Genomic DNA, 17,057 nt, shown 5'->3' on the forward strand with positions numbered 1-17,057 from the left:
TCTCAAAATAATACAAGCACACTTTTAATCAATCGAACTTTTGAATAATTAACCCCAACAAGTTGCCGAGATGGTCAGAACCATGCATGGTGAAGATCTCAAAATCGAATCTCCTCTTAAGAGCCACTCTCAGGGATTTATCTCAAAAATTACCTGGTGTTAAGGGGGGGGGGGGTATTGCGGTGCCCCAAGATTAGTTTGGTGCTCTAAGATACCCGGATATTTCAATTATAATAAATAATAAAAAAAAACTGAATAATTAACTTACCTTTTTGTGGGCCCACACATAAAAATGACATCTGCCCATTGGAATCAATTTTTTTATTTTTCTTAATTGTTCCAACATGCGATTAGTTTGTTTTTTTGGATAATCAAAACAATATTTGAGTAACTCCACCCAATCTCATTTTCAGTGTACAATTTTCACACCCACAGCATCAATTGGCCCAAAAGTATATAACACTTGGAACTGTCGAATGTCTGTATCAAAATTTTAATAAAGACCTCCAGCTACAATGTAATTGTAACGTGAGGGGAGGGAGAGAACATGTGTACATGTCTGTATCTTACCCTTTTATCATTCAATATGTGTACTCTAGGGTTAGGGTTTCTAAACGTTTTTGGGGCTTTTAATTAATTTATTTTCTATAACTGATAATCTTAAACCTTACCTTGAGTCAATTGGATTTCAATTTTAAAATTGTTGCTTTAAAAATAAAAATTAGGGTTTCTTGTTCGTTTGGTTTGATCAAATTTATTGGTATAATATTAAAAAGTGGTTTTTGGGCAAGAAAAGGGTGGTTTTGTTTCCAACCCATGGTTTCAAGAGTACCCATAAAACCACTTTTGCTGTAACACCAACGGTTTTTGTGGGTACCATTTCCTGGTAGTTGGTTTTAGGGTTAGATCTGTTGAATCAGATAAACTTCTTTGATGTTATATTCTTAACCCTTAGAAAAGCTTTATTCTTTCCTTCTTTTTTGGGTTGTGTTCTATTTAGTTTCTGGGTTCCATTAATTTTGTTTATTTGCTCATCATATGGGGTTTAATCAAAGTAATTGAGCCTCTTTAGGTTAAGAGAGCGTTGGATTCTTCAATAAACATTGAGTAAGTCCAGCATTTTTGGGATTTTTTTTTGCCCTTTTTGTGTATATTTTTTGTGTTGCCAATCTTTGTCGATGAAATTGGAAATTTTAGTATTTATTTTGAGGTATGGTAGTGATGTATTGGTTAATTTGAGTCTTACTGGTGATCTTTTCAAGTTGCTTATGTGTATGATCAAATTCGCCCTTTTCTCGGATTTGTGATGATGAACTATGATATGGGTAGAAAGATTTTTTGGGTGTTGATAAATATACTAATTAATTTAGTTTCCAAGACCTTTAGTAGTTAATATTGTTTTTAAAGAATTTTTTTTTGGTGTCAATGTGTTTAGTGCTTTTAGGGTTTGTGTAAGTAAATTATATGTGGGAATGGTGAACGTTGATGAATCTGTGATTTTCTAGAATCGAGAACTTGATTTGTAAATATTGGGTTCTTGTTTATGAATTGAGGTTTAATGGATCCTAGTGATGGGTATTTTGCAAATAAAATAACTTGAATTTTTTGGTCATTTATTGTTAACTTCTGTTTTTTGTTATTTCCATGGTTAGCATTCTTTGCCAAGTATAATTCAGATTGCATGTATTTTCTCATAATTCCTAATTATTACTATGTGATTGTAGTGTTGTATAGTTGTTTCATTTTTCTTTAATTTTTATAGAATCTGGAGAGGAATTATTGCTCAAAATGGGTCTTAAGTTGACTAATTAAATCTTTCGATTGTCATGATCATCATCGGTGCCTTCTTCCTGAACTTATTTGGGGTCAACTGAGCAAATCCTCATTATAAATTCAGTTCTGCCTCCGAACAAAACGAGGGATGGATTCATGTTTGGAGATGGTAAAGTTTCTTGCATCGATTGTCAACCTTATGCAACCCTTTGTTATCTGGGCTTGGGATTGGCAATTTATGTGAAAGAAACACTACACAGGCAGAAGTTTGAATCTCATTCGAAGGAAATTTTTTACCGCATATATAGAATCTTTATCTTTATTTGTCAATGGGTTCATGTTCTGCTTTTTTATTCATTGTTATTGGATTTTTTTGCAAATAGTCCATGTGATGCATTTTCAGTTATCGGCTTGATGCTTCGATTGAAACTTGGATCCAATACTTCAGTAGCTGATTGTTATGCTTATTTTTTTAAATAAATATTATTGCCGATAAACTTCTATTTCCGTGGCTTTTCACCATGATAGTTTGGATATCTAGCAATCAAAAAATATTTCGGTCATCTAATAAGCCTCTAAAGCGGACTCTGCTCATGATCGTATCTCCAGAAACAACTGTACTGTTCTTCTAGCTCTAAGATGCAATGAAAGGTTGATGGGCGGTGTCACGTACTTGGTGTATCCATTTATTTTTTTGGTAAGGTTAATGTTCCTTTCCAGCATGAATTTCTTGTCAACATGTTGAAACTATATTGTTTTCTTCTACTTTTAATTACATGTTCTTTCTCTTTACAGTATCGATGGGGACAGAATTCATAAAATCTCCCGACGAGAAAGTTGAGATTCCAACAGTTCCACCCGGTTTTGTGTCACTTACATCCTTCACCTTGAAAAGGATGGATAATGACGAAGTCATGACGAGTGGCATGGCCTCTGCGGTTGCTTTGGGAACACAGCCAGTAAACATGGACATCGAGTGCGACATTAGTGATGATGCGAAGCTTACGAGGTCTCTTAGACGTAGACCATGGATAAACTACAGCGAATTTGATTATAGCTTGGGGGAGGAGTCTGATTCTGAGCAGTTTGCTCAGGTCAGTTAATCTTTTCTATCATTAGTCTCATCAATCCTTACTTTCGGGATTTTCATTTCCAGAATGTAATTTACATTCACATTTTGAGACTACTATGATTTCTTTGCTGTTCTCTGATATTAAATTTCTTTGCAGAATATTTCCCCAAAACCCATTCCAAAAGAGGTTGTTCAAGGATGTTTGGAGGGTAGTACCGGCCAAAAGGTTGAGTTTTTAATATCACGAGCTTCAGTCGTGTAATACAGTTTGTTACCACGTGTCGATTCGGGCTCTTTCAACTCTGGTCTTTATGATTTGGATTCTTTGATCCCCGTGGCTTGTTCTTGTTGGTCAATATTTCTATGCACACACAAATTAGATAGTAAAAAATAAAGATTATTTTTGTAATTTTCAAAACTAAGCAATGTGATTCTAGGGTTGTGGATTGCAATTCTCTGAGTTTTTTCCTAAAATAACCCTGATTGTATTAAATTTAAATGTAAAAGTGGGGGCATTTATGGTGTCGAACCACTTCTACTCAGCCTTCTCTAATTATAATAGTAAAAGATGATCTCAGAGTGTCATTAATGTATATGGTATTCCCATCACTGTTGGACCTTACTCTGCTTCATAAAATCCTTGTATAATACTATTCGGCTTATTTCTTTTCTTATGACGATGTTATGTAATTGCTGATTGATGTTTTGAAACAGATCATAGCAAGGTGGCACCCAGAAGAGGCACGCAGACCTATACTTGAGGAGGCTCCTGTATTCTACCCAACTGAAGAGGTCTCGCTTGTTACCCATGTGAACTAATAGGAAAAAACTTTGATAAGCCCATCCCGTTTCAAAATTTCGGTAGAACCCTCTTTTTGGATTACACATGGTGTCTCCAAGGAGGTATGCCAAATATTAAGGAAAGAGTGAGGATGTGAAATAAATTCAAAAAGCCACATTTCATATTATGAGGAGGGCTCCTCCAAAATTTTGAATTGGCCTGGCCGCTTCAAAGTTAGACTCGAACTAATAGATTATCTGTGTTTGCTTGCATTCCTCTCTCTTTTCTTCTTGCTGTAAATCTGTGTCAAAACTGTAGTGCTTTGTCTGGGAGAAATTGAATTTCTGAAAGAACTTTGAACCTTATCTCCAGGAGTTCAAAGATACACTCAAGTATATTGCGAGTATACGTCCAATAGCGGAGCGATATGGGATTTGCCGCATTGTTCCTCCTTGGAAACCTACCTGTCCTCTTAAGGAAAAGGATACATGGGAAAATTCTAAATTTAGTACACGCATCCAACGAGTTGACAAGCTCCAAAATCGGGTCCCAATGACAAAGATGGCCGGAACTTGTAGCAATTCGAAGAAGAAAAGGAGAAGATGCTTGGAAACAGGTGTCCAGTGTGAGATTGATATAGGAGATATCACGGTACCTAAAGAACTTGGATTATATAATGAGAACGAGTGGTTTGGTTTTGAACCCGGTCCGGACTTCACTCTGGAAGCTTTTCAAAAGTATGCGGATGATTTCAAGGGTACATATTTTGGGAAAAACAAGAGTGAAGAGTCGGGAGGTAATGATGATGTGCTTGAAAAGCAGTGGGAACCCTCATTGGAAGATATTGAAGGTGAATATTGGCGGATAGTTGAGAAGCCAACTGAAGAGATTGAGGTATGTGGGAGTGGGAGAGGTTGATAATCTTGTTCAAAGGCGCTTCAAATCCTTCTTCTCTGTTACTTGTTTAGCTTAGTTTATTCTGGCATGTTTTTGTAGGTGCTTTATGGGGCTGATTTGGAAACTAGAGTTTTTGGTAGTGGGTTTCCAAAAAAATCCTCTCCATTGGAGAGTTCTGATTATGACGAAAAATATTTGACATCCGGTTGGAACTTGAATAATCTTCCTAAGCTTCCGGGCTCTGTGCTCGCTTTTGAAAGTGGTGACATTTCAGGCGTTTTAGTGCCATGGTTGTACATAGGAATGTGCTTTTCATCATTTTGTTGGGTAAGATTAAAAATTCTTTTAATTCCCTTGGAACAAAGATTGGTTCTTGATTGTTTAAGCATTAATTGATAAAATATCACATCATTTACGTTTGAGAAGGTTGTTATTGGAATGTTGCTTGTGGTCATGGCAGCATGGTTTTGAATCTCGTCCAATACCAAGATGACTCTCCCGAGTCATCTCGATATCATCCATGAACAAGACGGATAGACAAGGTATGTCACGTGCAAAATCTCGCAAGACAAACGAGATGACGTGGATGATATTTTGAAAATCTTGACCGAGTTAGTAAAACTTGTCCAAGTCAACTGGGATTTTGTATATTTTAATTAAAATAATTATGTTTTTAATTTAATTGTTTATTATTTTAATAAAAAATGATAAAAAATCTTCTAAACTACCTTGTTTTATAAACAGCATATAATTATTTATCTATATATGTGTATATATATATATATATATATATATATATATATATATATATATATATATTTATGAATAAGTAAGAGAGCTTGTATTGCCGCACCAACTTTTGCTAACGCCACCCCAAGATGCGTGCTATTCTTTGGTGTGGCAATAGAATCTCTCAATTAATTGTAAACTGAGTTAAATGGTTTATCTCGTCTATGAACAAGTCGAGACGTCAAGCCGAGTTTTGAAACCATGCGTGGCAGCTGTTCTGAATATTTGTGACTGATTATTTATCTTTTACAGCATGTAGAGGACCACCACTTTTATTCTCTTAATTACATGCATTGGGGTGCTCCAAAAATGTGGTACGGTGTCCCAGGGGAAGACGCCCTCAAGTTGGAGGCAGCTATGAAAAAGCATTTGTGGGATTTATTTGAAGAACAACCCGACTTGCTTCATAAGCTTGTGAGTCACTCTATTTCCTTCCATTACCTCAAAGTATCAATGATGAAATTTGTATTGTTAAATGAAAACTAACGTAGTCTGTTGGTTCAGAAACTAAATTTTAATTTAGGCTTCACTTGTGATTAGGGGGGTTATTTTGGAGGATTTCTATATCCTCTCTTTGTTGCATCTTATTTACCAATTAATAATGTTATTAAGTCTATTATTTGTGGTGCAGGTAACACAAATCTCGCCTTCGATTTTAATTTCTGAAGGGGTTCCGGTTTATCGGTGCGGTCAGAATCCCGGGGAGTTTGTTCTCACCTTCCCTCGAGCATATCATTCAGGATTTAATTGTGGCTTCAATTGTGCGGAGGCTGTAAATATAGCTCCTTTTGATTGGTTGCCTCATGGGCAGAATGCTGTAGAGCTCTATCGTGAACAGGGACGTAAGACGACTGTTTCACACGACAAACTTTTGCTTGGGGCAGCAAGGGAGGCAGTGAGGGCACACTTCGAAAATTTTTTTCTGAGGAAGAACACCCTAGATAACATTAGGTGGAAAGGGGTATGTGGAAAAGATGGGATCCTAACAAAGGCATTCAAGGTAAGATATTTAATTTCATGTGCTGTAAAGACAAAATTTTATGCTGCAATGATAAATAAGTGTTTATGATACATATCCGTAGTCACCAAGTCGGATTATGGGTTTAAAATGGCAAGAGAAAACTTCGGGTAAAAAATGATAAATAAAAAATAAAAAATATATATTAAAATTTACTTATAAAAAAAGTATATTAAAATTATGAATATATATGTGCATGATATCATTTTTCCACACATAACTATACATTTTATGATGTTAAAAAAGTTGAATCATCAATGTATCTTTTGAGCAGAATAAGACTCTTGAAAAAAATTCGAAAACAATAACATCAAGATTTTATCATCAAATCCCACATTAGACAACATTTATAAACCAAATTACAAACAACAATAAGACTAAAAATTAACTGAATGCTTAAAAAAGAGGCTTTCTTTTTTTACTTTTTTCTTTTTTAATTAAAAAAAAACATGTTTAAAATGTAAAAATGGGATTAAAACGTAAAAAACGTGTTTTACACGTGGAAACACTTAAAAAAAAAAAAAAAATTCTTTTAATCATTAGCAGAACGCATTTAAAACGAGACTTTAAAAAAAAAGAAGTCCTTTGTTACTATGTATATATCTGATTTTGTTAAGTTGCTCTCTTTCATAGATACGGGTTGAGATGGAGCGTTTGAGGAGGGAATATCTTTGCACATCTTTCCATTCCACGAAGATGGACAGCAGCTTCGATGTGGCCTGTGAAAGGGAATGCGTCACATGTCTTTATGATTTGCATTTGTCTGCAGTGGGTTGTCAATGTTCTCCGGAAAGATTTGCATGCATGAATCATGCAAAGCAGTTGTGCTCATGTGCTTGGAGTGACAAAACTTTCCTCTTTCGTTATGAAATCAGCGAATTAAATATCCTTGTTGAAGCTTTGGGAGGGAAATTAAGTGCAATCTATAGATGGGCAAAACGAGATCTTGGACTAGCTCTGACTTCCTACGTCTCCAAAGACAACTCACGAGAAATCAAGGCACCTATGGTCCACGAACCCACCTTAAAACAAGAGGTAAAGAAAGAACCCATGACATCAAACATGGGCAATTCAACTGGGATTGTAGCTGATATCTCATCTCCTCATAAAGACAAGCCATCTAAAGCTGTGTTGGGTTCTAAGGATGGGAGTGAGCGGAACTCACTGGGTGGCTCTGCCTTGGGTCCCGAGGACAGTCCTTTGATGAACTTGGTTAAAGTGGAACCTAAAACAAGCAAGTCTTTGGCATTAGGAGATTGTAATGTCATACTTCTTAGTGATGATGAAGACGAGTAACTGGAGATTCTTCTGCAAATTCGGCAAACTTCTACAAGGCTGGCAAATTACGATGATAAGGTGAGTTCATCTAAGGATAAGAAATATCAAATCTTGGGTTCAGACCCATAGCTTAGTTGGTTCAACACATTGCAAAGCAACTTTGAGGCCGTGGGTTCAAGTCTAGCTTACCCATCAAACCGAAGTTCTCTAATTCGCTTATTTATTTATATATATATATATATATCTTTTGGGGGGTGGGGGGGAGGGGGGATTACATGAATTCTTGCCAATCTAATTTCCCCATTCCCCATTCCCCATTTATGACAAGCTTGTCAGATTTTGGATGCTGAAGAATTGACTCTTTCACGTCCCATTTCTCTTGACAGTGTAGCGATGATCAACCAGAATATCATTCATACAAAGTACTGGAAATCCAGGCCATGAATCCAGATCCCACACCATTTCTTACCTGGAAAGTTTGCAGAAGATCTTTATCTGGGAATCAAGGAGCTGCCTAATTATCATATGGCGAACTCTGGCACCAAGAATTGTCCACCCCTATTACTCAAGGGTCTGTTAAAGAAGGCTTATCTGGACCGATTGCACACTATACATCATATATTTAATCAAATTGGCTTTTTTCTCAATGAAGAGATTCTACACCGCTTGGAATAAATGAAATTTCATGGTCTCAGATCCTCATCGGAGGCATGTATAATTTCTTTTGACCCCATTGTTTTCCTTGTGAATGGGTTACCCACCCATAGCTGGAAATTCAATTTGAACCTGTCTTTTGTTGTCAAATTTTTTTATTCGTCAGTCTCTGCTTTTGTAATGTGGATTAAACTTAGTAATATTTTCCATTTTATTCAACAAAATACATTGTATATGCTAGCCTACTCACTTTTACACGGTTGCTTCCCCCTCGCCGTCCTGGAGCTAATCTTAATAGGGTCATCGATTCGAAAAATCAAGTACCTTTATTTTCACCAAAATCAATGGGTTGCCTCAAAATTACCCTAAATATTACTTGGAAAGAAGCAAGTGCAATGCCCTTGATGCGTAAAGTATTGCAATTGTCCTAAAATATTTTAGAAGCTTAGGTCACCCACCCCAAGAAGTGGGTCCAAAATCCAACATGATATTGTTAAGAGATTGGTCCCTTGAATTGAATGACCTCGAGCTGTGCTTGGTTTGTCAATTGGGTTTCGTGTTTTTTATAAAAATAATTAATAATTTAAACGTTTATCATCTACATAGAAATATGATTTTGTGACTAAACACCTCATCCACTTCATAATCATTAAAAATTAACTGGCACTCGAGCTAATACATGGAAATAATGTCAGAATTTGGGGTCTGTTTGGATGAAGACGAGGGATTGAATGAGAAGGGCACTGCCAACTAAGCCATATATATTTTTTTCCAGTGGTGTGTTTGGGCGTCCTTTTGGATTCTGGGCTAATAAGGCACGGATCCTCTGTAGAGCTTTTTTTCCTTGAGCACCCTCTGTTACACTTTCAAACAATTAATAAAACACGTCGACAAGAGGTAAAATCACTCAATTTTAAATTTGTGAGTTTAGAAATATCAATTTTCCAAGCTTTTGATCAAGTAAAAAAAATGTATTTTTATTTTTCTTTAAATCATATATAGACCATGAACACTAACCCAAGGGCTGAAGAGTGTTTCTTTTCCAACTACGACTCTATCATGTGGAAAAAGTGCTATAGGGAGTATCAGGAAAAAGATGCTACATAGAATCTACTCCCCTCCACAATAACAGGGGGCTTACGATTGGCATTACACTTTGTGCAATTTTATTTTTTTTTGCCATTTCAAAATCGTGAGAAATTAATTTCTATAGTCAATGAACTTATGAACAGAACTAAAACAATTTTCATGATTGAAGTAATACAAGACCAAAAGATCCCAATTTTGGTAAAGGATCTCAAGTACAACAGATACAAAGAATTACAACAGGGCTAGAATAAACAATACAAAACGAGTACACAGCTTACAAGCCAGCCGAGACCAAAGAATCATAACCGAGGTAAATTACATAATAGAAAGCTGAGTACACAGTTTACAAGCCAGCTGAGACCAAACCATGCAATGTAATGATACCGATAACAACATTTTGATTACTCACAACCGGTAGGAATTGCACAGGTGATGGTAGTGACTCCATCTTCTGCATGGCCTCCACAGCCATTGCATCTGGATTAATTGTTCTTGGTCTCCTGTAAAACCATAAATTTGTAACTATATATCCAACAAAGGGCCATAATTGTACAATTTCGGCGACGAAAAAAATCAAGGAGTATGGAGTATATCCCTCTCCCTTAGCGTCTTTCCAATTCCATTGTTCAGGAACAAACACTTCGCCATTCTTTTCAGTCCTGGCCCGGTTTTTCGCCACTAACCAATTACGTTACGACCATTGAACAAACTTGGTTGATGTACATGATTTATGCACCACTAATGTAGTGGCTTGTCAAGTATTTGACAAACTGACACCATCCATTTCAAATGGGACAACACTCGATGTTAGAAGTAAGCTATTGAGCGAAGTTTAGCCCTTAAGGATAAGCGGCTTGAGCTAAAACTAGCTCAACCAATTGATCTGAGCTAGCCTTAGCTTAACCCTAATCTTAGTAGTAAGTATGACAATTGAGCAAAATTTAGCGCTTAAGGATAAATGGCTAAAGCTAAAACTAGCTCAACCAGTCGAGCTGAGCTAGCCTTAGCTTAGCCCTAATCTTAGTAGTAAGTAGGATAAAAAACACATGTTATTTGCCTATTCTCATACCCAAAAGTGAGATTTTTTACCTATTGCACATCTCCCCCACTTTGAGCTTGAAAATACCTTCTCCACTCGTCTTCAGGGTGCGCCGTAGATCACCATCTGTGAAAGTTCCAATTAGATGGTAATTGTCATCGATTACAAGAAGGCAACCACAACCTTTAGTTGTCAGCTCCAGGAGCTGATCCATTATCAAATCTCCTTCTTTGCAGACTGGGAGCTCTTCTTGTTTCTTCATAACATCCTTCACCTGCACCACAAAATTCAGTCCCACAAAATCATCTTCTGTAGCTCTTCACACCATTTTCATTGCTGAAGATCATAAGCATTGCAGCTCAACCTCTCTTCACAGAGTTGCTGATATCAAACAAATATGAAGAAAAAACATAATTGCAGGTCTGACATCATCATCGATCAATCAACACGGGAAAACAAAACCCGCCCATCTCGATCTAGATCAGAAATCATACAATGGCAATCAATCAAATGTGAAAATAACTCCTCGGGTCCTAAATGCATGATATCTTACCCCAAAAATCCAATTCATTTGGAGTCTTCCCCCAACTAAGAGAGAGATTTGGGCGAAATTGCCACACGATTTCATAGTAACCCATAGCATCCATATTTTAGTGTTACAATGAGGTAAGAAATAATAGACTATTCTACTAATAAATACGCCACATATCTGATTAAATACCACAAAAAACAGTCCCTTCATCACTTCTTTGAATTTTGATCCTAAATTTGACTAGTAAAACAGGTTCTGAATTTCCAATAAACTACTAGATTTTGTATTTTATAACGGAAAAAAAAAAGAAGAAGAAGATTATAACAGATTTGTGCAACCATTAAATAGTAACAAAGTTTGGATTGGGTAATTATTTGGCGTGGCTTTAATTCGGTTAATTAGAAAAATTCATAAAAAATCAGGAAAATTTGGAAAATATAAAATTATGTTTTTGGATTTCTTATCATTATCCAGCATCTTCAACCTCCTGAAAAAAAAAACCCCCATCTTGTTCTTGAGATTTGAATGTTCAAGAAAATAAAATTTTGAGGTTTAAGGGTGAAAATTTCACCATATTTCTCCATCAATCCTAAGTCATCGATTAATTTGTTGATTAGCTGAATTAATCGGCTAGTCCCCTCTTTGGAGAATTTTGTGACTGACCATTACGGTCGAAACAAACACTCAAATTAGCAGAAAAAAGAACTGAATTTGACCTTAAAAATGAGACTTTTTCCAATCCTCCCAGCTGGATGATTCGTGGCATACTCATTCTTCGTCAAATTTCGAGCACCCATCAAAGCAATCGCCACTGTGTCACCAAAAACCATCTGAATTGAAGTCGATGTCACTGGAGCCAAATCAAAAGGGCACAATTCCCTCTCTAAAGGCAAATGTACATTCATATCGCAAACACTCGACAACGAATTCCCCTCCAACGACGTAACAGAGATCAAGAATGCCCCTTTCGCCTTCGCACAAGGCACCAATTTCAGAAGCTCTTCGGTGTTTCCAGACTTGCTAAAGAAAATGAGGAGATCGGATTTCGATAAAATGCCTATATCGCCATGAAGGGCATCGATTGGAGAAAGGAAACCTGATCGAATGCCGAGAGAAACTAAGGTTTGAGAGATCTTTTGGGCCACAAATCCTGATTTTCCAACACCAGTGAAGAAGATTGTGCCTTTGGTGTTTAATAAGGTTTGAGTGAAGGTTAGGACTTGAGAGAGATCGAGGTTTTGAAAGAAGAAATTTAGGTATTTTTGTTGGCATTTGAAGAGGTTGAGAAGGTTGTTAGGGTTTATTAGGGTTTCGGTTTTGTTGAGAGGTGAAGAAGGGTATGAAGGAGGTGAAAGAGAACCCATTTCCCTCTCTAGTTGTTCTTTTCTTAAGAGAGAGATGGAAAGAGAGCTGTAACGATTCCGTACTTATATAAGTTGTGGGGACGAAGCGTTCCGCACTTTCAGGCTGTAAAAAGAAAAAGAATCTTGATCTGTACCCGCAGAGAGTTAAATAAACAGAAGTTCACATTTTTATTAAAAAAACTCCCTTATAAGTCGGCAAACTTACTTTATCAAGTTTTGCTATTTAAAAAAAAAAAAAAAAACTTACTTTATCGATATTGTCACCCAATAAATCTTAGTTTGGGATCCATATCATTTAAAAAAAATTAAATACTTCTAAATTAGTGACTTACAATCCTAAATTAATAATATTAATTGACAAAATTTATCTTATATAACTTAAAATTTTTAGATTAGACTGATTTTTTATAAGGATGATCTCCTCACCATAAAGATCATCTTCGCAATAACAACAATAAAAATAAAATCCAATCCAAAACTTTTAAGTTATATAGAACAAATTTTATCAATCAATGTTATCGTCTTAAGATTGTCAGTCGAATACCTCTATATTTATAATATCCTTATTTCTTTAAATTAAATACCTAGTGTATCTTATTTCCTTTCAACATCTAGTCTCTCTTGGAATCATGGATCAAGCCTATTTTTTATTTTTAAATCTAAATTTTATGATGAAAACTAAAGGGTTACAACGATGGATTGCCAATGTGACCGTGTGAGCCCAATGATGATTTTGGGAAAGGATATCAAGATTAAGATGAAAGAGGATTCAAAAGGTATTTAATGTAGAGAATTAAATGTATTGTTGGCATTTAATGTTTTAAAATGAAATGGGTCTCACTCCAAGATTTGTACAATAACAAACTTGATAAATTAAGATTCTCTTAGAGTTGGCAAACCTCCAAATGAGTTTTTGTAATAACAATACAACAATCGAGTCTATCCAATAAAACTCTCTTAAATAAAATATATCTTGTTATGTTGGTACTTTCAAAGCTTTACTTATTTTACCACCACTTACCATCTGCTGCAAAATATATATATATATATATATATATATATATATATATATTCCATTTTATAGAACTTAGAAGTTACAATTTTCAAGAAAGTAAATATATGTTATTTAATAAATTATTGCTGTGAAAAACATAATCATGGGCCTCTATTGTGATATGTAGTTTAGTTATATCTTTTACTCATTGTATATTTGTAACTTCATTGCATTTTTTGCACTATTTTATAGCTTGATGGTTATTGTTAGTATTACTATATTGCTCACCACCTCTAATTTGTTATAACGAAATAGTTCTTGATCAATATTATTACTTATCAGTAAATAAATATTCAATATATATTGTAATTGTTAGAGTTCCTTCTACTTTAAATGTTTCAGATTCACTATATAATTGCAACATATATATATTTTTTCCATTAACATATTACTAGAGTTTGCATCTGCCTATGACTAGGGCTAGTAATGAATGAGTTCAGTATCAAATCAATATCATACCACTACCGATCCGAAATATTTGATTTATGATCCAGATCGTATCGGATCAATGAATCTTATAACCAAATCTGATAGGGATTTTCCTTTGTACAAAACTGAATCGATTCGATCTGGTCTAGGCAAAATAATTTATTTTTTTATAAATAAATTGGGATTTGAGGTTGAAGACAATTAGGATTTTCAAAGGGAGGGGAGAGAGAATACCTAGCATCAATGAATCCCAAATCAAGAACAACAACAGATTGAGGGAGAAAGACATTTGGAATTCTCAAACGAAGGATGGTATGATGTGTTCGTATGCATGCGTGAGAGAGAGAGAGAGAGATGTTTGAGTGGTGTACATCCAAACCTCAATGAGAGATGTTACTAAGAACGTCACCCTTTGAAACCAATAAGACAACCTACAAGCATCAACATACTAGACTCAATAAGTCAATAATAAGATAAGAAAGATTTGGGAGAGATTGGATTTTGGAGAAAAAAACCCATAAGATCTTTTGGGGAGGCACCTAGAGAAAGAGAGAGAGAGAGTGGGGACGGTGGGGTTAGGACGAAAAAAAACCTAACGGATATTTTAGGGAGACGCTAAGAGAGGGATATATTGGGGTATTTTTTAAGTTATCTATTGTTTAGATCTGAACCGTATATTGAAAATTGATCTAACGACTGATAAATATCGATTTAGATTTCTATTGGATTGGATTGGATTGGGGTTGATCTAAAAATTCAAATCTTTGTTTTTTTTATGTGAACAAATCAGATATCGGATAATTGTCAATCCTACCTACGAAATAACATCCTATTTGGGGTTAAAGAGTAAAAGAGAAACAAAAAGTAAAGTCAGAGCAGGTATCATTGAAAAAGGGATAAAAGAGAAAAATAAAATAAAATAAAATTAGATGGATACTATTAAAAAGGGAGATGGGAAAAAGAGGAAAGACAAACTTAAATCGGCAAAGAGAAAAGATAATAAAGTGGGGTAGAGTAAGTCCTACTCCATTATAGTTAAAGTGAGACATTTATACCTCACAACTATAGTTGAAGTAGGATCCATCGTTCTGTTTTATTATTTTATTTTTTTTAAATTGTAATACTTACAAATAATTTGTTATAATATTTATTTTTGAGTACATATACGATCCACAACTATTTAACAATATAAGTATTTGAAAAGAGAAAAAAATGATAAAAAATAAAAAATAAAAAATAAAAAATAAAAAAATATATTAAAAATTATATATATATAGGATTCGGTTCTACACCTAACCATTTACCCAATAATTTGCCCAACATGTTTTGTCCTATGTGAGTTAGAAGTTTTGGAATAAGTTGATTTTTGATAAGGATGATCTCTATAGTGAGGAGATCATTCCCACCAAAAATCAGCTCATTCCAAAACTTCTAACCCCATCACAAATGATTTACAAAAAATGGATGGTTCATGATTTTTGAACTTGTAAACATGAGGTTAGAAGTTTTGGAATGGATTTATTTTTGGTGACGATGATCTTCTAACCATACAGATCACTCTCACAAAAAATCAGCTCATTCCAAAACTTCTAACCCATATAAGACAAAACATGTTGGGCAAATTGTTGGGTAAATGGTTGGGTGCTGAACATTTCCCATACATATATATTAGTATATGTGGGCCACATCAAATAATGAAGTATGCCTTAAGACAAGAAGTTGGGTTAACTAACGAACTCACAAGAGTACAGGACCGACCGACACTAATATCAATTGAGAAGGGTAGAAGCTGGGATGACCTGTAACTCGAAAAGATGATAAATTAACATTAAAAAAAAATATTTAAAAAAAAAATCTGATTAAAAATTATTTGATCATGTATAGTAATTATATATATTTATTATAGTCCCAACTTCCAACTAAAATGATTCTAAAACAGAGAGAATATCCCAATGGCATCGATTGAATAACTAAAAAGATTCTAAAATAGAGAGAATATCCCAATGGCATCGATTGAAGTAGACAGGAATGAATCATGGTTTTAAAATTGGTCTGTTTGAAAATTTTGGATGAAATATATACTTCAAGTTACGTAGAACAAATAAACCTACTCGACATTCTATTATCGATTCTTTCTTGTTGGTGAAATATCACCAAATGGAATTGTTAGGTTTTATTTTTTTTATTTTTTAAGTGAGATGTTTTTAGAAAAATTTCTCAAATAATTACACACATTTTGTTTATTTTGAAAGTATACAAGCACAAAATTATCACATAGTATTGACACGTTGAGAAGGACTTGTCAACAACAAGGTTACCTAATTCGTTAGAAAGGAATCAAATCGTGAATTGATTCAAATTGAATCTGTTTGCGATACGGTTCATTGTGGGATCATGAAATGTTGAGAATTTAACGAACTGCATTTTACTTTTAATTTTTTAAAATCCCCAACTACATATTGATAATATTTGAGATATCCCTCTAAAATTTCAAACTAATAAAATACCCCTTTGACCTTGGTCTATACTAATAGACTAATGAAAATGACTAAATAATCTCATGTTCAACATATAAATAAACTTGATTTTTTTTTTCTTTCCAAAATCCATCATCTTCAATATCGTTTTTACCCTACTTATTACTCCAACCTTCAAATGTCCTCACCACTATTTACCATTTATTTTTTATTGAGGAACCATGAATCGAAAACTCAAATTCGAATTAAGAGAACTCACGAATCATATAACATAGGTCAACAGTACGTGGTAGCACTGTCAACACATGTAATACTTTTGATATTTTTAAAACTTCGATAATTATTTGAGAATTTTTCATTTTTTTAAGAATGATGGGAGACAACAAATGCCGATAAAACCATAGAAGTTCAATTTTTGTGAAAATGATTTATTTTTTTATTATCATTATAAAAATAATATAATAAATCAAATTTAATAGTCCAGCTATATAGATTTGATATCTGATTTAAAAAAATCACGAGTAAATATGAACACACTTACAATATCAAGATTCATTCAGCTACTCCCATAAAATTTTATTATAAGACAATCAACTTATAAGATCCTATGATGTTGATGTGCTTCGAATATCCATTGCACCCAATTTTACAGCATTTTTTTATATGTAAGGCATTAGTGGTGGGACAGGTCACAGGTTGTCATTTATTATACATAGGGCCCACAGACATTTAATCAGATCAAGGTGAAACATCTGGATTGATACGTGGCCTGTCCATGTTGAACAACAGAACAAAATGAGGCAAGTGAGAT

At 34.5% G+C, this 17,057-nt stretch overlaps 2 protein-coding genes across 4 annotated transcripts; one reads left to right on the top strand and one right to left on the bottom strand.

Annotated features, from left to right (window-relative positions):
- The first annotated feature begins 432 nt into the window (after positions 1-432).
- LOC147403388 (putative lysine-specific demethylase JMJ16) lies at positions 433-8,511 on the top strand. 3 transcript variants are annotated; one of them, XM_086438964.1, is made up of 11 exons: positions 433-557; positions 2,383-2,470; positions 2,569-2,867; positions 3,003-3,071; positions 3,560-3,637; positions 3,999-4,520; positions 4,623-4,850; positions 5,565-5,726; positions 5,944-6,312; positions 6,964-7,686; positions 7,995-8,511. In XM_086438964.1, the coding sequence occupies exons 3-10, from the start codon at positions 2,574-2,576 to the stop codon at positions 7,624-7,626; spliced, it is 2,385 nt and encodes a 794-aa protein (XP_086295090.1). In that variant the 5' UTR covers positions 433-557; positions 2,383-2,470; positions 2,569-2,573; the 3' UTR covers positions 7,627-7,686; positions 7,995-8,511. The 3 variants fall into 3 exon arrangements, with proteins under 3 accessions (XP_086295090.1, XP_086295089.1, XP_086295088.1); XM_086438963.1 differs by lacking the exon at positions 433-557 and adding an exon at positions 564-1,107 and having other exon boundaries at positions 2,302-2,470; XM_086438962.1 differs by lacking the exon at positions 433-557 and adding an exon at positions 564-1,107.
- Positions 8,512-9,484: 973 nt separating this feature from the next.
- On the bottom strand, positions 9,485-12,398 carry LOC147403389 (putative arabinose 5-phosphate isomerase). The gene is made up of 3 exons (XM_086438966.1): positions 11,639-12,398; positions 10,441-10,664; positions 9,485-9,851 (listed from the first exon to the last, which is right to left on the bottom strand). Exons 1-3 carry the CDS (start codon positions 12,284-12,286, stop codon positions 9,695-9,697), a joined length of 1,029 nt encoding a protein of 342 aa, XP_086295092.1. The 5' UTR covers positions 12,287-12,398; the 3' UTR covers positions 9,485-9,694.
- Positions 12,399-17,057: the final 4,659 nt, after the last annotated feature.

This window comes from Akebia trifoliata, chromosome 4 (assembly GCF_017979445.1).
Source record: "Akebia trifoliata isolate Shusen 1 chromosome 4, ASM1797944v1, whole genome shotgun sequence".
Lineage (NCBI taxonomy): Eukaryota > Viridiplantae > Streptophyta > Magnoliopsida > Ranunculales > Lardizabalaceae > Akebia > Akebia trifoliata.